Source organism: Mesoplodon mirus (genome assembly GCF_964341445.2).
Source record: "Mesoplodon mirus genome assembly, chromosome: 1".
In the NCBI taxonomy this organism is placed as follows: Eukaryota; Metazoa; Chordata; class Mammalia; order Artiodactyla; family Ziphiidae; genus Mesoplodon; species Mesoplodon mirus.
In genome coordinates this window covers 79,284,842-79,307,081 of record NC_138976.1, presented here as the reverse complement: position 1 = coordinate 79,307,081, position 22,240 = coordinate 79,284,842, and the positions used below count along the sequence as shown (strand labels likewise).

The 22,240-nt window shown below is 39.2% G+C and overlaps 1 protein-coding gene across 6 annotated transcripts in view; it reads left to right on the top strand.

The window, feature by feature from the left end:
* Positions 1 to 11,822: 11,822 nt before the first annotated feature.
* Positions 11,823 to 22,240, top strand: part of TRPM3 (transient receptor potential cation channel subfamily M member 3) — a gene marked incomplete at its 5' end in the record, with an annotated part of 816,760 nt that continues 806,342 nt past the window's right edge. For all 6 annotated transcript variants that reach the window (XM_082615532.1, XM_082615530.1, XM_082615528.1 and 3 more), the window contains one exon: positions 11,823 to 12,005. In XM_082615532.1, the coding sequence (XP_082471658.1) occupies positions 11,823 to 12,005 (183 nt within the window). The remainder of the gene's footprint in view (positions 12,006 to 22,240) is intronic.

The following is a 22,240-nucleotide window of genomic DNA, read 5'->3' as shown; positions in this document are numbered from 1 at the left end:
TATACAATGGAGAAAAGACAGTCTCTTCAATAAGTGATGCTGGGAAAACTAAACAGCTACATGTAAAAGAATGAAATTAGAACACTCCCTAATGCCATACACAAAAATAAACTCAAAATGGATTAGAGACCTAAATGTAAGACTGGACAGTATACCACTCTTAGAGGAAAACATAGGAAGAACACTCTTTGACATAAATCACAGCAAGATCTTTGATCCACCTCCTAGAGTAATGGAAATAAAAACAAAAATAAACAAATGGGACCTAATGAAACTTAAAAGCTTTTGCACAGCAAAGGAAACCATAAACAAGACAAAAAGACAACTCTCAGAATGGGAAAAAATATTTGCAAATGAATCATCAGACAAAGGATTAATCTCCAAAATATATAGACAGCTCAGACAGCTCAATATTAAAAAAACGAACCCAATCAAAAAATGGGCAGAAGACCAAAATAGACATTCCTCCAAAGAAGACATATGGATGGCCAAGAAGTACATGAAAAGCTGCTCAACATCACTAATTATTAGAGAAATGCAAATCAAAACTACACTAAGGTATCACCTCACACCAGTTAGAATGGGCATCATCAGAAAATCTACAAACAACAAATGCTGGAGAGGGTGTGGAGAAAAGGGAAACCTCTTGCACTGTTGGTGGGAATATAAATTGATACAGCCACTATGGAGAAACAGTATGGAGGCTTCTTAAAAAACTAAAAATAGAATTACCATATGACCCAGCAATCCCACTACTGGGCATATACCTAGAGAAAACCATAATTCAAAAAGACACATGCACCTCAATGTTCATCGCAGCACTATTTACAATAGCCAAGTCATGGAAGCAACCTAAATGCCCATTGACAGACAAATGGATAAAGAAGATGTGGTACATATATACAGTGGAATATTATTCAGCCATAAAAAGGAACGAAATTGGGTCATTTGTAGAGATGTGGATGGATCTAGAGACTGTCATGCAGAATGAAGTATGTTAGAAAGAGAAAAATAAATATCACACGTTAACACATATATGTGGAACCTAGAAAAATGGTACAGATGAACCGGTTTGCAGGGCAGAAATTGAGACACAGATGTAGAGAACAAACGTATGGACACCAAAGGGGGAAAGTGGCGGGGGCAGTGGTGGTGGTGGGATGAATTGGGAGATTGGGATTAACATGTATACACTAATATGTATAAAATGGATAACTAATAAGAACCTGCTATATAAAAAAATAAAATTGAAAAATTAAAAAAAAATAACAATAGTAAACAACTAATATTTATGGAGTATTTCCTATGTAATAAGGCACAGTGCAAAGCACAGCTGAGCACACACTTAATCTCATCCTCTCATCTGTATTAAAGAGTAAGAAACTGCAGTTTGGAGAGCCTCAGCAACTTTCCGAGGACACGCAGGGAAGTTTTTAACTATACTTTCTTCAAATATTTTCTCACGTCCTTTCTCTCTCTCTTCTCCTTCTGGTACCCCTATAATGCGAATGTTGGTGCATTTAATGTTGTGCCAGAGGTCTCTTAGGCTGTCTTCATTTGTTTTCATTCTTTTTCTTTATTCTGTTCCATGGCAATGAATTCCACCATTCTGTCTTTCAGGTCACTTATCTGTTCTTCTGCCTCAGTTATTCTGCTACTGATTCCTGCTAGTGTATTTTTCATTTTAATTATTGTGTTGTTCATCTCTGCTTGTTCTTTAATTCTTCTAGGTCTTTGTTCAACATTTCTTGCACCTTCTCAATCTTTGCCTGCATTCTTTTTCCGAGGTCCTGGATCATCTTCACTATTATTATTCTGAACTCTTTTTCTGGAAGGTTGCCTATCTCCACTTCATTTTATTGTTTTTCTGGGGTTTTATTGTTCCTTCATCTGGTACACAGTCCTCTGCTTTTTCATTTTTTCTTTCTGTGAATGCGGTTTTCATGCCACAGGCTGCAGGATTTTAGTTCTTATTGCTTCTGCTTTCTGCCCTCTGGTGGATGAGGCTATCTAAGAGGCTTGTGCACATTTCGTGATGGGAGGGACTGGTGGTGGGTAGTGCTGTGTGTTGCTCTGTTGGGTAGAGCTCAGTAAAACTTTAATCTGCTTGCCCGCTGATAGGTGGGGCTGAGTTCCCTCCTGGTTGGCTGTTTGGCCTGAGGCGACCCAGCACTGGAAGCTACAGTCTCTTTGGTGGGGCTAATGAATGACTCCGGGAGGGCTCACACCAAACAGTACTTCCCAGAACTTCTGCTGTCAGTGTCCTTGTCTTCACGGTGAGACATAGCCACCTCCCACCTCCGCAGCAGACCCTCCAACACTAGCAGGTAGGTCTGGTTCAGTCTCTATGGGGTCACTGCTCCTTCCCCCTGGGTCCCGATGTGCACACTACTTTGTGTGTGCCCTCCAAGAGTGGAGACTCTATTTCCCTCAGTGCTGTTGAAGTCCTGCAAACAAATCCCACTAGCCTTCAAAATCTGATTCTCTGGGAATTCCTCCTCCCGTTGCTGGACCCCCAGATTGGGAAGCCTGACGTGGGGCTCAGAACCTTCACTCCAGGGGGTGAACTTCACTCCAGGGGGTGAATTCTTCTCCAGTTTGTGAGTCACCCACCCAGCGGTTATGGGATTGGATTTTATTGTGATTGTGCCCCTCCCACTGTTTCACTGCTGCTTCTCCTTTGTCTTTGGATGTGGGGTACCTTTTTTGGTGAGTTCCAGTGTCTTACTGTTGATGACTGTTCAGCAGCTAGTTGTGATTCCGGTGCTCTCGCAAGAGGGAGTGAGCGCACGTCCTTCTACTCTCCAGTCTTGAACCAATCTCCACATTTTAAAATAATGTTTGGCACCTGTATATTGTTTCCCTTTTTGCTTACATAATCAATTTAAAAATTTCCCAATAGCCCTGTGAGAGTATGGAGGAAAATAGTTGCAACAGATGTAAATATGCATATTGAAACTGCTGTAAGGCAAAGGCTGGCAATTTATTTAATGGAGAAAAGCCACCCAGTTCTTGATTTCTCATTTCCAGTACAACAGCAGTGATGGTGCTAGGGGTTATGAATGATAATGATGATAATATGCTTATTTGTATAAGTTTCTACTACTTTATCTGCTGTTTGATTTTGGCCTAATCCAGGATGACATTATCAGGCATTTCAGTGCTTCGGGAAACACTTCCCACCAGCTGGATTTCTAGCCAAACTTGTAAGCTAACAACTTAATCCTACATAAGGTCTATCACCCAGCCACCCCCATACTTGCTCCCCAGGGCTGATGGGGAATGGGCCATGAGTCATGGAGGCAGTTGGTGGGGAGGTGGCAGCTTTACCCACCGATGATTATTTTTTAAAATAACTGAGGTCTCTTATTGTACCTCAACCCATAATTTCCTTGCCTCCACCACAACCAAGACAATGTGGTGGGGTAAACATCATCAGTTTTTTACTTCTTTTCATGTTTTGTATTTGTTTTAGCTGGATTTTTTTCAGCATTCTGATATCAAAATAGAGGGGAAGGGAGAATGTGCAGGATAATTGGCCCAAGTTCCTTATCTCTCTAGCAAATGCCAGGACTCCTGAATTGTACTATTTTCTGTGCCTCATAATTTTTTTTGAATTTTATTTTTTTTATACAGCAGGTTATTAGTCATCCATTTTATACACATCAGTATATACATGTCAATCCCAATCTCCCAATTCATCACACCCCCCCCCCACCACTTTCCCCCTTGGTGTCCATATGTTTGTTCTCTACATCTGTGTCTCTACTTCTGCCCTGCAAACTCGTTCACCTGTACCATTTTTCTAGGTTCCACATATATGTGTTAATGTGTGATATTTATTTTTCTCTTTCTAACATACTTCACTCTGTATGACAGTCTGTAGATTCATGCACGTCTCTACAAATGACCCAATTTCGTTCCTTTTTATGGCTGAGTAATATTCCATTGTATATATGTACCACATCTTCTTTATCCATTTGTCTGTCAATGGGCATTTAGGTTGCTTCCATGACCTGGCTATTGTAAATAGTTCTGCGATGAACATTGGGGTGCATGTGTCTTTTTGAATTATGGTTTTCTCTAGGTATATGCCCAGTAGTGGGATTGCTGGGTCATATGGTAATTCTATTTTTAGTTTTTTAAGAAGCCTCCATACTGTTCTCCATAGTGGCTGTATCAATTTATATTCCCACCAACAGTGCAAGAGGTTTCCCTTTTCTCCACACCCTCTCCAGCATTTGTTGTTTGTAGATTTTCTGATGATGCCCATTCTAACTGGTGTGAGGTGATACCTCATTGTAGTTTTGATTTCCATTTCTCTAATAATTAGTGATTCCTCCAGCTCCATTTTTTCCCCTCAAGACTGCTTTGGCTATTCGGAGTCTTTTGTGTCTCCAAACAAATTTTAAGATTTTTTGTTCTAGTTCTGTAAAAAATGCTACTGGTAATTTGATAGGGATTGCATTGAATCTGTAGATTGCTTCAGGTAGTATAGTCATTTTCACAATATTGATTCCTCCAATCCAAGAACATGGTATATCTCTCCATCTGTTGGTATCATCTTTAATTTCTTTCATCAGTGCCTTATAGTTTTTTGCATACAGGTCTTTTGTCTCCCTAGATAGGTTTATTCCTAGGTATTTTATTCTTTTTGTTGCAATGGTAAATGGGAGTGTTTCCTTAATTTCTCTTTCAGATTTTTCATCATTAGTGTATAGGAATGCAAGAGATTTCTGTGCACTAATTTTGTATCCTGCAACTTTACCAAATTCATTGATTAGCTCTAGTAGTTTTCTGGTGGCATCTTTAGGATTCTCTATGTATAGTATCATGTCATCTGCAAACAATGACAGTTTTACTTCTTTTCCAATTTGTATTCCTTTTATTTCTTTTTACTGTCTGATTGCCATGGCTAGGACTTCGAAAACTATGCTGAATAATAGTGGTGAGAGTGGACATCCTTGTCTTGTTCCTGATCTTAGAGGAAATGCTTTCAGTTTTTCACCATTCAGAATGATGTTTGTTGTGGGTTTGTCATATATGGCCTTTATTATGTTGAGGTAGGTTTGCTCTATGCCCACTTTCTGGAGAGTTTTTATCATAAATGGGTGTTGAATTTTGTCAATAGCTTTTTCTGCATCTATTGAGATGATCATACGGTTTTTCTTCAATTTGTTAATATGGTGTATCACATTGATTGATTTGCATATATTGAAGAATCCTTGCATCCCTGGGATAAATATCACTTGATCATGGTGTATGATCCTTTAAATGTGTTGTTGGATTCTGTTTGCTAGTATTTTGTTGAGGATTTTTGCATCTATATTCATCAGTGATACTGGTCTGTCATTTTCTTTTGTTGTAGTATCTTTGTCTGGTTTTGGTATCAGGGTGATGGTGGCCTCATAGACTGAGTTTGGGAGTGTTCATTCCTCTGCAATATTTTGGAGGAGTTTGAGAAGGATGGGTGTTAGCTCTTCTCTAAATGTTTAATAGAATTCATCTGTGAAACCACCTCATCCTGACTTTTGTTTGTTGGAAGATTTTTAATCACAGTTTCAATTTCATTACTTGTGATTGGTCTGTTCATATGTTCTATTTCTTCCTGGTTCAGTCTTGGAAGGTTATAGCTTTCTAAGAATTTGTCCATTTTTTCCAGGTTGTCCATTTTACTGGCATAGAGTTGCTTGTAGTAGTCTCTTAGGATGCTTTGTATTTCTGCGGTGTCCGTTGTAACTTCTCCTTTTTCATTTCTAATTTTATTGATTTGAGTCCTCTCCCTCTTTTTTTATGATGAGTCTGGCTAAAGGTTTATCAATTTTCTTTATCTTTTGAAAGAACCAGCTTTTAGTTTTATTGATCTTTGCTATTGTTTTCTTTGTTTCTATTTCATTTATTTCTGCTCTGATCTTTATGATTTTCTTTCTACTAACTTTGGGTTTTGTTTGTGCTTGTTTCTCTAGTTCCTTTGGGTGTAAGGTTAGATTGTTTATTTGAGATTTTTCTTGTTTCTTGAGGTAGGCTTATATAGCTATAAACTTCCCTCTTAGAACTGCTTTGCTGCATCCCATAGGTTTTATTTATTTATTTATTTATTTATTTTTTATTATTATTTTTTGTGGTACGCGGGCCTCTCATTGCTGCGGCCTCTCCCACTGTGGAGCACAGGCTCCGGACGCGCAGGCTCAGCGGCTATGGCTCACGGGCCCAGCCGCTTCGTGGCATGTGGGATTTTCCCGGACCAGGGCACGAACCCCCGTCCCCTGCATCGGCAGGTGGACTCTCAACCACCGCGCCACCAGGGAAGCCCTATCCCATAGGTTTTAGATCGTCGTGTTTCCATTACCATTTGTCTCTAGGTATTTTCTGATTTCCTATTTGACTTCTTCAGTGATCTCTTGGTTATTTAGTAATGTATTGTTTAGCCTCCATGTGTTCGTGTTTTTTACGTTTTTTTCCCTGTAATTGATTTCTAATCTCATAGCATTGTGGTCAGAAAAGATGCTTCATATGATTTCAATTTTCTTAAATTTACCAAGGCTTGATTTGTGACCCAAGATGTGATATATCCTGGAGAATGTTCCATGTGCACTTGAGAAGAAAGTGTAATCTTCTGTTTTTGAATGGAATGTCCTATAAATATCAGTTAAATCTAGTCTCTCTAGTCTCTCACACACATGTTCACCATAGGTGTTTCTCTAGTTTTTGAATCATCACGCTTTCCTTTTTTTTGTTCTCTCTCCCTTTTTCCCCAGTTTTAATCATTAAATTATTTTCAATTCTATTAATTTATTTTTATAATTCTTATACAACTTACTTAATCATGATCTTTTAATTTTGAAATAAAATTTTAAAAAACCGTGTAGGGCTTCCCTGGTGGTGCAGTGGTTGAGAGTCCGCCTGCCGATGCAGGGGACACGGGTTCGTGCCCCAGTCCGGGAGGATCCCACATGCCGCAGAGCGGCTGGGCCCGTGAGCCATGGCCGCTGAGCCTGCGCGTCCGGAGCCTGTGCTCCGCAACGGGAGAGGCCACAACAGTGAGAGGCCTGCGTACGGAAAAAAAATAAAAAATAAAAAAAATAAAATAAAATAAAAAACCGTGTAGATTTAAAAAGAGAGAAAAGTGTTTTTATGCACATACATCAATGAAAGATAAAGAAGGTTTATACTAAAAATTTCTACAAATCATAATGTGTTTAGTGGGCAATTGGAGGATTTTGTTTGTTTTATGTTGAGGGAATGGTCTACAGAAAAATTAAAAATAGGAAAGAAGGAAGGGGAAAGGAGAGTGGAAGAGAGAGAGAGGAGAAAGAAGAAAGGAAGGAAGGGAGGGAGGGAGGAAGGAAGGAAAGAAAAGAAACAGTGCAGATAGGCAGCTAGATTCTCTGACCTGCAATGACTCCTGCAGGGAGGACTTGGGTGTGTACCAGCTGTATCAGCTGGCATTTCAGGAAAGATATGACATTGTTTTCAGGAGGGGATCCCCAGAGAATTTCATCCACATAGATGGCAAACTTATATAACCAGGATAACCCTACTGCTCCTTTTCTTCATTAACAGTCGTGGGCTTTGGGAGATCTTTTTGCTCGAATTACAGGAGTAATTGTGTCAACTCTCACATTTGTTTGGCTTGTGTGAGAATCAGCCCTCATATCTACTGAAGGGAATCTAATCATAACTAAACACATCCTATCTCCTGCTTCATGGGTATTGACTAATCCCACTTCACTGTGAGTCTAGTCATAGTGATTAAGCTTTTAGTGAATTCACAAAGCAGTTGCCCCCAAATTCATTTCATACTCACCATTTTCAAATTTCTTAGTATGCTAGAATGCCAGTCCTGACTTTGCTCCTCCATGTGTGTGAGGATGTGACAAAAGGAACCAGACATTGTTTAGCTTAAGAGAAGATAAAAGTTAGGAAGCTTGTAAAGACCATCTTCAAGGACCTGATGACTATCATGAGGAAAAGAACATATGTTAAATTAGGGTGACTCTAGAATTTGAAATAAGGGTAGAAGGCATGGGTTTCAGCTTAGTTTATAAGGATGAGCTTCTAATGCTTAAAATTGTTTAGTAAAGAAATGTCCTGCTTATGAGAAAGAAGCTATCTAATGCTGCAGACTGAATGTTTAGGCAGAGGATGAATGATAGCTTGTTAGGTTTCTAAGGACAGACCTCTAAGTGTCTATCTCACTCTAAATCTCTATGATTCAGTAAAATGTATTAGTCTGAATTTGAGATACCATCTATTATAAAAAGCATCCCGATTTCAGAGAGGTTAAAATGTAAAAAATTGAGTGTTAAAATTGATGAAATATGGTTCACATTCTCTTATTTTGTGAGGAGAAATTGTGGATCAAACATGGCTTTGTAGTTTTCGTCACTTTCTCTATGTTTACTCTCCCTTCTCACACTTTGCTTGATCTAGTTAGTCCCAGGGCATGCCTGTGGGTTTACACGTACTAGAAATAACCAAAGGAAAATATATTTACTGTTAACTCTCCTGCAATACAGTGCATGGCCATGTGACCCAGAGCAAATGGGATTTGGAGAGAGTTTCTTCTGATTATAGACTCATAATAGACTCAACAGGCTAGTAGGACCATGTGTGTTCATAGAGTACCTAGGGCTAACAGAGGACCTTTGGCATCTAATATTTTCTTGAAAAAATTTTTTTGAGTCCTTGAAGTTCACTTTCCAGAACACTTCACAATATTATATTTTGATTGATTCATGCATAAAACTTTTTAAATTTTATGTAGAAAATCTATTATTTAACAATATAAGTGATTTTGCCTTAATCTTTATTTATATTCACATTCTTTAATGCCAAGAAACAATGGAGGATAAAAAGGTTTATGTCATACTTCCCGTTTACCTTTTTAATGTATTAACATCCACCTTTGTAATTGTGGTGACTCTTCCGGGAAAGTTAAGGTGCTCTGGAAATGGCTTCTAAGCCTGCTCCCAGAATTCCAATGCTGGTGATTTTAAACACGTTCTTAGTTTTTGTTTTTGTTTTTTTGGGGGGTACACGGGCCTCTCACTGCTGTGGCCTCTCCCATTGCGGAGCACAGGCTCCGGACGCGCAGGCTCAGCAGCCATGGCTCATGGGCCCAGCCGCTCCGTGGCATGTGGGATCCTCCCAGACTGGGGCACAAACCCGTGTGCCCTGCATCGGCAGGCGGACTCCCAACCACTGTGCCACCAGGGAAGCCCGTGTTCTTAGTTTTGATGCTGCTATGCTCTGCTAAGTTTGTGAGAAATATGATAGACATTTAACCTAGTTTTCCAGTTCCTGGCTATTAGGGAACTTGAAAAAAGACAAATGAACATCAGAAGAGGAAGGGGTCGATTTTCTGCTTGCTTATAATCATGTCTAATTTAGCCTCTTGTACAGTTCCCAGACATTTTTGGTCCTTGTCAAGTGCAAAAAGAAATGCAGAGATGGTCTTCAAACAAGGCTTTAAAAATATTACTCTAAGATAAGGGCAATTGAAAGCTCATTTTCAGACCAAACAGCTAAAAAAAATGACATATGCAGTCAAAACTCATCACTAAATTTTTCTAAGTGTGTTTAAAAAACTCATCAGTTGCTCTGAGTGCTCATGGATGTGCTGGTACCATCGTTCGTGACAGATACCATTGATTGATAGCAGGGTTATTTTCCCCTTAATAGGCAGGTGCAGGTGAGCCAGGGGCTTGTGGCTCTGTGAGGTGAGCATTCTTGGATTTTATGTGCCTTGATATATCTGTGAAGGCCCCTCGTAGCTCCTTTTCAGGGATTTTATCATTACACCTAAAGAATGAACTTTCAAGTCATCCAAGTTGGCACACAGGCTTTTCATCTTCTAGGGAGTTCTCACTTATATTTCCCTTCATTGACAACTAAAGGAAAAGGTAAATATTTACTTTATCATAATTTATTGACTTTTATTCTACTCCCTAATTGGTATTTAGTTCTCATACTTGTCTAATTTGTAAACTATGCATAATCATTTTGATTTATTTTTTTCAGGGGGAGGAATCTGGGCTGAATTATTATATTTCCATGAAATGTCACTAATAATTTCAAATCCATGAACCTAGATAGGAAGTGTGAAAACGCAGAATGGAGCCTGTGGTTTTCTCATTAAATGGCATTGTGTGTTGCAAACATTGTTTAGAGTCTCATTTTGTTTAATATGGGTGTGTGATTTCTGGACACAGAGGATTGTTTAAAAAGGTAGAAAGTATGCTCTGTGAGTCCCTTTGCTTAAAATGACAAGATTAATATTAATGTAACACTACATACAGGTGCACAGCTGTGGGATATTAGGGCTCTGTATTCCATTCCTGTGAACTAGCCAATTCCAAAACCTCTGCTTAATCAGACTGACCACTGACAAATCAAATTATGCTTTTCATAACTGGCACCACAGCACCAGTTTTCCCACAGCATTTCTCACTCTCTCTCCTTCCCTCTTATTCCCTTTTCACCTTTTCCTCCTGGGAAGACCTGGAATTACTCAAGTAGGAGGGAGAATGCTCGATTTCAGAAAGCAATGAAAATACATCTGTTGCCATTGCAACAGTTAAGCAACCAGACAGCCCTTTTCAACTAGGAGCGAGTTTAGGTCTCCTTCCCTTTAGTAATGAGTAAGGTCATTGTTTCAATTTTTGTAAACTTATGATGCCCCCTACGGCCTTCTCTCATCTGATCAAGGACATTTCTGAATACGAGGACAGCTCAATCTGGTAAAATAACTAACACAAAACTGATGAGAGACTGCCGGCTTTCCTTCTGATGAGCAGAAGGCAGACGCGTGAACACAGGCGGAGGTGGAGGTGTCAAAGAATGTACAACAAACAGAAGCTCAAATATCATCCTCACTGCTTAACGGCTGTACCACCCTTGCCCCAGGAGTGAAAGGGTAAACTGAATACCCATTCCTACCTTGGAGAGAGAAGTGTGTTGATTTAAGAAGTATCAACCCTTTATCCCTTCCAAGGATCCTCCTCTGCCCTGTCCCTATAGCGCAGGTCCTTGAAGGCTCTTAATTGCGGTTAGAACAGCAAGAATCACCCAGGGAGCTTTTAACTATCCTGATTCCCAGGCTACAGCCAGGTCAATTAAATTAGAGTCTGAGGAATATCAGCATTAAAAAAAATTTTTTCCTTAGGTAAACTCCAGTGTACAGTCAAGTTTGAGAACAAGTGGGTTAGTCTGACCAAGCGTGAGAAGGAATTAGCGTGGCGTCTGACAAGGAGACGAAGCTTTACTTTCCCCAGGGATACTTGGGAGACAGTTGTTGCTGCACAGGGGAGAAGGTGAAGAAAGAGAAAAGGAAGAACAAAGTTATACGTTTCCAGTCTTTCTCCAAGCCAACTGGAGTCTCCACCCACCCAGTGTGGGTAACCCAGGCTTGCACCTGCAGCTCGTGGTGGGGTGAGGTTGATCTCCAGGCCTGGGGGAGTGGAGGTAGCTACCCAGCGGCGCATCAGTAGCCCCAGGTGTGGGCCGTGCCCCCCCTCCCCCCAGGGAAGGCGGCGGCCGCGGGTGGAGAGCAGTTTGGGGGGCGCAAAAGGAAGCTGTCTCGGGCGCAGGTGGCGCTCGCAGCCCCAGCCCCTAGTTTGGCCAGTCGCTGGCTCAAGCGCAGCCTGGTGGCAGCGGCGGCGGTAACGGAGTGCAGCAGGGCTGTGGCCGGAGCCGGCGGTGGCAAAAAGGCGGCGCCAACAGTGAGCTACGCGCAGGCGGGAGTGCGACCCGGCGGCTTGAGGAGCGAGCGAGAGCGCTCGGCGCCGGGGTGTTGCCCGGCCGAGCGAGGCGAACTTAGCATGGGGAAGAAGTGGAGAGACGCGGCCGAAATGGAGCGGGGCTGCTCGGACCGCGAGGACAGCGCGGAGAGCCGCAGGCGCAGCCGGAGCGCCAGCCGGGGCAGGTTTGCCGAGTCGTGGAAAAGGTTAAGTTCCAAGCAGGGATCCACCAAGCGCTCGGGACTCCCGTCGCAGCAGACGCCGGTGAGTGGCTGGGGGAGAGCCCCTGGTGTCTTTCCCCTTTGCGCGCGACTCGAGCCCTTTCCATGGTGCTGAACTTGCCTCCTTAGAGGCTCACGCCAGGAACTTGTGGAGCCGCTTCTAATGAAAGTGTTGGGGGCTGTGAGGAGGGGCAAGAAGGAACGACTTTCCTTTCCTCAGCTAGGGGAGGGTCTCCTGACATCTCTGGTGTCTCTCGAAAAAATGGAAAACATGTTTGAGAGGCGAGGGCTCACTGTCAGATCATTAGAGTTTTGCAATTAACGGGGCGTGGGAGATGTTGTCGAGTGTGTTGTTGTGACTCGCATATGTCCCGAGGGTCTGCCTGTGCAGCGTGTTCAAAGGTACTAGGCATCCGCTGAATGAGGGCGGAATAGGAAGGGCATGCCATATTTTTACTCTTAACACTTGCTCTTTTCCATCGCGCACCCCCACTATGTTAATAGGTGCGTTTAGTTGTTTGCAGAGTCATTTACACGCAGAAGATAGCAAGAATATCCCAGGTGTTTATAATCCGACTGTTAACATATACAGCGTTCAGAAAACAGTTTTCCCATGTGCCAGCTCCTTTTCAGTGTCTAATTAGTGCAGTAAAAGCACTCAAGCGAAATTAATATAGGCATCGTATGTGTGTAGAGAAGTACAGTTGATAAAAACTTTAGCCGCATTTGCATTTTTAGTATTTAAATATTATGTTTTCCTTCAGCCTAGAGGGAGAGAACTCTGCTCTGGAAGAGAGTGCAGAGCCCTCCTGTTGCTCCTAGGGAAGAAGGGTACACCACTTTAACTTCCAAGACATCACTGAGAACATCAGCGTGTGTGTATTTATGTTTTACATCCAGAGGAGTTGACAGCAGAGATTGTATAGTGAAGAGAAATTGAATTCATTTTGTTTTAAAAGGATGGTACATAAACATTGTATAGCACGAATAATGTTACCCTGTTCTGTTTTTGAAAGGTCATCATTGCAGGACAAAAATTAATCCCTAAAAAGCAGGATGTCTAAAATATTCCTTCAAAAGAGTAAAATATAAATGCATACCATTTTTTGGTATTTGTGTTTATTTTGTTTGCTTGTTCACAAAAACTACTAGCAGAAAATGTTATTAGATATTTATTTGAAATATTTTAATATTTAGTGTGTTGAATGGGTAGATTTTTTTATAAAAATATGGATATAGAACACTTAAAATGCAATTAATTTTATTTCAGCCATTGAAATATTATTTTTCTAGAAATGTAGACTTGAAAATATTTTAAAAAGGAAAATATTCTGAAAATAGGTTTTTTCTGAAATAAATTATGTAGAACATATAAAATTGATTGATTTTGGTTTCTATCAATTATGTGAACTAAGATTAATTTTATCCCCTTTTTAATATAATGTCTAAATATCAGTTTAAGTAACTTCTTTGATTTTGTTCAACAGGTACATTCAGAGTCTATATCAGGAACATATAAAATCTTCATAAAACTGTAAGTTAGATTAAATAGCTTGCAGGTCTGTTAGCTAGAATAAAAATGTGAGAGAAAGAGGACATAATAGATACCATGACAACCAGAAGACATCTGGAAAAGTAACCATGTCTCCTGTTTACTAAGGGTGATGATGGTGCTATATTTCTCTGTAGTACTTGTTAATTGCAACATTAGTAATTCAGCTAAAAACCAGTTATGGCAAAAGCCTGTGCTTATTCTCACATTGCATGGCAAGTTTGATATTGATTTTGTTCTAAAAAAATCTAATAAGTGCTCCTAGCCGTGATTTTAATTATCAGAATTTTTAAAACAAATATAATGAGGTTTTGTAAGTGTTGGAGTTGGACTGATGGTTTTTAACCAAGGCTTGATTCCATTAATTCATAACAAAGACTTTCTACTTCATTTGTAAGTAAGACATCCAACTTACTTATGCAAACAGGAGGGAAGCAATAATAATGTTTGCAACAGATATGCTTATAAAAGTTTTTAATCTTTAAGGTAAGATGTTTTACTCCCTCTTAAAGTGAGCTGGTGCTATTTTCAACTTTCACTGTACTTCATGTAAAAAATAGCTTAAATTATAGATATTAGGAAGAGATTAAAGCAGTTAATTTGATTAATACTGCTTTTTATTTATTCTTATGAATAAATAAGATATTCTGTGATGTGGCTTTGGATCTTATTCATTTTGTGTTGTACTCAGAAATATTGTGGCATCCATCCTGATAAAAATCATATAAGGATTTTACTCTTTTCTTTGAAGACAAAATAGATAAATGTGGAAAAAATTAGTTAATAAAACATGGAAGCTTTCTAACATCTTTCTGTCTTCTTTCTTTTGAGAATGTAAAATGATTATATAGTTGTTTTAATAACGTGGCCTTTGTTACTCTCTTCTCTGCTTTAGTTAGAGTCTTGAAATCACTTCCAGTTAAAGTTATTCCCAGGGAATGATACAGCCTATGACTCTGTCCCCAATGGGAATGATTGCATTATTTTTCATTTTCACTGACAACAAAGCAGACATACATCATGGATAATGGGGGAGATTTTCTTCAGCAAAGAGAGGTCTGCCATATTCTTGGTTATCCAGAAGTACTTTTCTTCTGTGATTTGAGTCATGATGATTTTGTGTGTGAAGTATAGAGGAGGTGTGTTTGAATCAACCTTGGCAATTAGATTTCCTACCTATCACTAAATATGTTGGGGTTTTCTTAGAAATATCTTAGAGGCTGGGCTGGTCCCATGATTTTAATGCTGCTATTAGAAATCAAAAAGTCACATTCCTGGCAATCCCTTTGGTACTCAGAAAATGGTCTTCTGATAGTCTTTACAGAGTACGGCAGGCCCACATTAGGACAGTGTGTGCCACCCTTGCCCCAGCTCTCTGAGGTCTGCTTCTATTCTGCAGAAGCAGCACTACCCTGTGCAGTAGCTGGAGGAACAGGCAATTGTTCTGAGTCCTAACAGTGGCATGTTTTCAATTTCTGGGCCACAGTTCTGGGTGTGTCTGACAAATCAATCCTTGCTGATTTGAAAATTTTTTTTTTCATTTTTCTAATTCAAGAAACACTCTCCTCTCCACTTATTTTTAAACTTCATGGTTGACAATGAAAGCTTTAATCCAGTAATCTACAATACTCAAAATATAGCCCAAATCATAAAATTCTGATAGAGTGAAGTACGATTTAATCATATTCATTCCTTGGAATTTGTTCCTCTCTGAAAGTGCATCATGGATTATTTTTTTTTTTTTTTTTTTTTTTTTTTTTTTTTTTTTTTTGCGGTATGCGGGCCTCTCACTGTTGTGGCCTCCCCCGTTGCGGAGCACAGGCTCCGGACGCGCAGGCCCAGCGGCCATGGCTCACGGGCCCAGCCGCTCCGCGGCATATGGGATCCTCCCAGACCGGGGCACGAACCCGTATCCCCTGCATCGGCAGGCGGACTCTCAACCACTGCGCCACCAGGGAGGCCCATGGATTATTTTTTTAAATCTAAAAATACTGTTTCTTTTTTTAAGATGTTGGGGGTAGGGGTTTATTAATTAATTTATTTATTTTTGCTGTGTTGGGTCTTCATTTCTGTGCAAGGGCTTTCTCTAGTTGTGGCAAGCAGGGTCCACTCTTCATCGCGGTGCGCGGGCCTCTCACTATCGCGGCCTCTCCCATTGCAGAGCACAGGTTCCAGATGCGCAGGCTCAGTAGTTGTGGCTCACAGGCCTAGTTGCTCTGCAGCATGTGGGATCCTCCCAGACCAGGTCTCAAACCCGTGTCCCCTGCATTAGCAGGCATATTCTCAACAACTACGCCACCAGGGAAGCCCTGGGGTGTTTTTTTTAAGCAAATGTAAAGGAATTTTATATCAACTTTACAGTTAAATTAATATGAAAGTTATGTATTTGAATTTTGGATATGAAATGAAGTTCCTGGATATTAATGTTTTATGTAATATCTCTGTTGAATTGGTTAATAAGCATAAAAGTAATTTAAAACTTCTTTGCCTCCATTCTATAAGATCTGGATTTCATATTTCTCCTTGAAGTATTGTTCTTGTTATTCCTATTATTTGTTTTAATTCCCCCACACAGAAATATATGGAAATCTATTGAAAGCTGAGTCAGCAAGTGCCGTCTGGTGTTACAATATCAAATGTTCACCTGCGCATATAATAAATAGTACTTTTAATTTTGAAAGGCGATTTCCTCCTCTAGTCCATTTATACAACTGTTTAAAGGCTTGTTTTCAAATAGATGCAGAATTAATTTAATCTCTGAGTAACCTCTTGCAAAAGAAAAAGAAGCAGTTCTGAGGGAGTCAAATGATGGAGTTGTTTTTCAATCTTAGATGTCGTGCTTGCTTCCACTAATGCTATAATTACCCTCATCAGCAGGTGCCCACCACAGAACATCACACCTTGTGCAGACAAGAGGGCAGCTAAGAGTGTATAGAAGCAGCATTGAGTCTATGAAACAGCAGTCCTGCGAAGTAGATGAGACCCGTTCAGCTGGTACCACATTCACTCCTCCCACAGCTGTTTGAGATGCTGTGTGCGCAGGGGGGATTCCATGAACAAACCTGGTTCCGTTTCCGAGGCTGACTTGTCTCTTTTGGAGCAAGTGACTTCCAGTTGTTCCTGCCAAAAGCTGGGTTCTTCAAGATCTTAAAATAAATGAGAGAAAGCTGAGTCAAAGGCAGGGCTAAAGTCAGAAAAACTCATTTCCCAACCGATTGCCCATTTGAGGATTGTGTGAATGGTAGATCCCATGGTGGCCGTAGAAACAACAGCAACTTGGTGAAAAGAATCCTCATTTCCTTTTTCAGTGTCTAATATGCTATTGCAGTGTCATTAAACCCCTAATAGTTTGTTCTTGTTACACAAAGGGCTTGCTGGTGAAAGCAGAACAAATCCCCTGTAGTGCTAGTCCATTACTGAATAAACCATTTCTTGACAGGTTGATTTTTGTCTACTGCCTTTTACTCCCTGTGTTGAAAAAATAAAAAAAGGGGCAATGTTGTATCACTTAGGAATATAGCTGTATTTTCTTGTTGTGATTTTTTGATGGGGAAAAAAGCCATTTTCTGATAATCGTCTATTTTGTTTAAGCATTTCTGAATTCTTTATCTAGTAATTAATATAACTAACAAGCTTTTTCTCATCAATCACAGTGAATTAAAAATTTAATTTAATTTAGTTTCATCTTTAATTTGAGGGCCATGGTATTAGGTGTCAGGTGAGTAATTCAAATATTTTAAGTTTCGAGGAGGAAAAATTTCCTTGTATGGGGATGGTTTTAAACATGTTTTCAGTTATTCCCAAATATATTACAGCAGTTTCTTCTGCCATTATTTATTGAGATCTTGAAAAAGAATTGAATCATTAAAAATCATTTATAAATAGTAGCAAAACATATTCATTTGTTCTGACCAGCTGTGCTGGTCTGTGCATTGGCTTTACTTTTTGTTTCTTTCATCTGCAAAGCCAAATGGGGGGCTGGTAGAGCAAATATGAAAGGATTATAGAGAACAATGTTTAAAGAAACTTTTATTCCTCTAACGTTCATTGAGTACTTAGGAAGTGTTAGGCACCATGGTAGGTACTGAATAACTTCCTCAATAGAACTAATGGTTTAACACAAGACAGAGATATGCAAAGCAACAAGACAGGGTTATACATAGACTAGCTTCATGGTCAGAATACAGTAGAGCAAAGATTAAAGTAGTCAGTGCCTCTTAATGGATGGTGATGGAAAATTTAGATAAGAAGCATCCTAGACTTGGTGCCTGATTCTCAAAAGATGAGGAAGAAAAAGAGTTGCTTGGCTTTGGCAGTTTGGAAAGAGGGCAATAATTCCTTTCTCAGTCATTTTAACAGACTCATGAGGGTCGATGCCTGACTGCACAGCAGATGAGACAGAGAAGTAACAGCGATGACAGCAACAAGGCAAAACACATAGGTAGTACTCAGTATGTGCCAGGCATCACAGAATTTATTATCTATTGCCTGACTTCAGCTAGACTGTAAGCAAAAGTGGGGATCTTTGTTTTGTTCACTGATTTATCCAGATGCCTTGAATAGTGCCTGGTGTATAGTAAGCACTCAAATATTTGTTCAGTGAATAAAGTGACCAATTAATTGTAAAATGGTGCTTGTTGATTAATGTGAGGTAGATTTTAGGTTCTTAGCTATGAAGGAAAAAAGAAATATAGGGAATTTTTCTTTTTTTTTCAAGATGGGAGAAATTTGAGCTTTCTATTTGCTGGGTGAAGAACCTATTAGAGAAGGAGGGTTTAAACAAATAGGAAGAGAGAGAAGTGATGAAACTAGTTTATACATTCGGAGGAGCTGGGATTTGTTTAATGGGAGGGTTAAAGATCTGTTTTCCTTCATGTTCAATCCTGGCTCTACCCTCTTTGTCTTAGGGACTTGCCTGGTGGAAATTGGACCCGATTGTTGATTATTTTGCAGGTTTTACTTAGTACATATTTAGTCTATAGTGTTAGTGAATAATTCAAAATTATCATGCAAATATATGTATTTCTGGGAAACTGTTGTTTGTTAATAATTAATAGATTGCTGAAATGCTACTTTGTATCTTTGACCTCTCTAAGTACCTGAATTCTTTGATCTCACCATATACCTCAAGTGATGTGGGAAATTCCTCAGATCTCAACAAGGTGGGAATCAGTACTTCAGTTTTCCTGAGGATGGTTATTTTAGTTGAGTTGACATGGCAAGCTGCCAATCCCTGCATACAATGTCATGGGATTGTATATTTATTTAAAATGCCCCTTGGGCTTCCCTGGTGGCGCAGTGGTCGAGAGTCCGCCTGCCGATACAGGGGACACGGGTTCGTGCCCTGGTCTGGGAAGATCCCACATGCTGCAGAGCGGCTGGGCCCGTGAGCCATGGCCGCTGAGCCTGCGCGTCCGGAGCCTGTGCTCTTCTACAGGAGAGGCTGCAACAGTGAGAGGCCCACGTACTGCAAAAATAAATAAATAAATAAATAAAATAAAATGCCTCTGTAGAATACCAGAACTTCAACCACAAAATAGTCACACAAAATGGAACACATTCACAGTGATAATCAGTAGGTTTTGTCCTCCACAAGCGTTGATTTTTCTAGGACTTCCTTGGGAATGAACTTTATAATGGTGAGATTAGGAGGGACAACTCTTTTGGGTAAGTGTTTCCAACAGGCTCAATTTGAATGCAGTTCATCTCTACTTGGAAAGTTCTATGGACAATCTGAATTGATTTTAGAGAACAGTATGGTGGCTTTGGAAGCAAGCAGATCTAGATTGGAACCCAGGCCTCTCTCAGTTTTCTCCCCAGTTCTATCAGGAGGATTCCTTCTTCCTTTCCCACTGTTTAAGATTCACTTGTGTTCTTTTTTTTTCCTAATAAAGAAAAAGTAATTATTGTATTTTTTATTTTTATTTTTTTTGCGGTACACGGGCCTCTCACTGCCGTGGACTCTCCCGTTGCGGAGCACAGGCTCCGGATGTACAGGCCCAGTGGCCATGGCTCACGGGCCCAGCTGCTCTGCGGCATGTGGGATCTTCCCGGACTGGGGCACGAACCCGTGTCCCCTGCATCGGCAGGCGGACTCTCAACCACTGCGCCACCAGGGAAGCCCTATTGTATTTATTTTTATTTAAAATTTAAATTGGCCCAAATAGGCAAAAATAGAAAATACTATGAAAAGAACTCACATACTCATAATACACATTAAACCAAGGTTAACAATTTGCCATATATCCTTTATATCTTTTTAAGAGTAAACTGCTACAGACACAGCTAAAATATCCGCTTACCATTCCCTTGATTCCTTTCCCAAAGGTAAGAATTATTCTGTACTTGAGGTTCATTCTTCTCATATAGGTTTATTTTAAAAAATCTCTACTACATATTTATTTATTCATAACTACGTGTAAATAGCATGGTTCTGTATGTTTAAAATTTTTTACGTGAATGTATAGTACATATTCTTTTGCAATTTGCTTTTTTTCATTCAACATTGTATTTTTTGAGGTATATCAAGAAGTTAGAAGTAGATGTTGCATATTATATCAGTATGTTTGTACCACAGGTAATTTAGTCATTTCTCTACTGGCAAAATTTTAGTTTATTTCTTTATTTTTTTCGGCTATTACAAACTATATTCAGTGAAAATCTTTGTACTTGTCTCTTTGGTCCTTAGCTTGCAAAAACAAGATATAAACTCAGGAACTGACCTTGCTCTTTGGAAGATATGAGGACCAGGGCTTCTTCCCTAGAGAAAGGTCAAGGTTGTCCAGCTCCTGATCTCTGAACAGATCCAAAATTTGCAAGGAGTTGAAGGGGAATGGTGCTGGCCTTCTTTAATCCTGGATTGACATTCAGATCAGACAGACTTGATTTCTAGTCTGGCTCAGGTCATTAACTGGTTTTGCAGCTTTATCTTTCTGTGTCTCAGTCCTTTATCGTAAAATGAGGATGGGAATACCTGTCTCCAGGATGAATTGTGAATGTTAAGTGTATTGATGTGTGTAGCTATTTCAGTGTCTGCGAGAGCCACTTGTTAAATGGATGTTACCTAACTCTTGGTATTAATCAGAGGTCTTACAACAAATATAAGAAGTTGCCTTTGTTTGATGGGGAAGTGTTTATAATCTTTAATTCTTTTGAAATTAAAATGTTGGTTACAGACAAGAGGTAATATAAGGCTAATGATCATTTGTATTGGGCTTCTGGTTTTGAAAGTGCTTCGGAAAATAAAGTCAGCTTGTCTTCTCCAAGATGATTGTTTTCCACAGTTGATTCTGGTCCTTGAAATGTCCATTATTCTATGTTTTTACTGAAGGTAAATTTATTGACATTTTTAGAAATAAAATGTGAAATCTGTACCATATTGAAATACAGGATACTCTTTGCTTTTGGTATTTTTACTATTGGGTTCTTTATGTTTTGAAATAAATTTATGATTATAAAATTGTTATCTTCATGAACCTCAAGATTTTGGGGAAAGAATGCTTTTTAAAATACCTTTATTAAGGAAAATCCAAACATATACAACACTAGACGAAATAGTGTAATAACCACATTTACCCATAATCCAGCTTCAACAATTATCAAAACATGACAAATCGTATTTCATTTGTATACCCCTATTTCCTGTTTTTTCCCTCTTCACTAGATTATTTGCAAATTCCAGATATCATATTACTTCTTCTAAAAAATATCTGAAAAATAAGGACCCCTTATCAAAACAAAACTGCAATACCATTATGAAGTTTAAACAAATTAATAATTTCCTTATACCCACATATATTAAATTGGGATCACATTTCCTTAATGATCTCAATTCTGTTTTCTACTCACGGTTTGTTTGAATCAGAATACAGCTGTAATTTACACATTACAGTTATTTGTGTTTTTCAGTCTATAAGTTTCCTGTCCAGGTCTCCTATTTTTCTGTTGAAAATTATTTTTCAAAGAAATTTATTTGTCCTGTAGAGTTTACTACATTATATATTTTGCAGAATACATCCCAATGGTGTTAATCTTACATGTTCCTCTGTCCGTTGTATTTCCTATGAACTGGTAGTTTGATCAGGAGCCTTGATCGGTTTTGATTTTTTTGGCGAGGATACTGCATAGATATTCTGGTTGCCTCTCATTTAAGGTATTAGCTACCATTGATGATCATTGTCTAGAGCAGGTGTTGGCAGACATTTTATGTAAAATCCAAATAGTGAACATTTTAGGTTTTGTGCACCATAAGGTCTCTTAGAACTACTCAACCCTGCTATTATAGCCCCAAAGGAGCCATAGACATTATATAAATAAGTGGACATGGCTGAGTTCCCATGCAACTTTATAAATAAACACTGAAATTTGAATTTCATATAATTTTTTACATGTCATGAAATATTATTCTTCTTTTAATTTTTTTAACCATTTAAGAATGTAAAAAATCATTCTTAGCTCACAGGCTAAGAAAAAAACAGGCCACAGACTGGATCTGGCCCTTAGCTGGAGTTTGTTGATTCCTGACTAAGATCCATTGCTTTATTAGGGCATTGCAAAATGATAATATACAATTCTATCTTTCCTTTTTCATTTATTAGCTGAAATTTTATAAATAGGAACCACTGCATCAATGATTTGTTTACTTTGAGTTATAATTCATACCATAAAGTCAAGATAAATATTTGGGAGAGACAGTTTTTAAAAAGCTGAGCTAATAATAATAACAG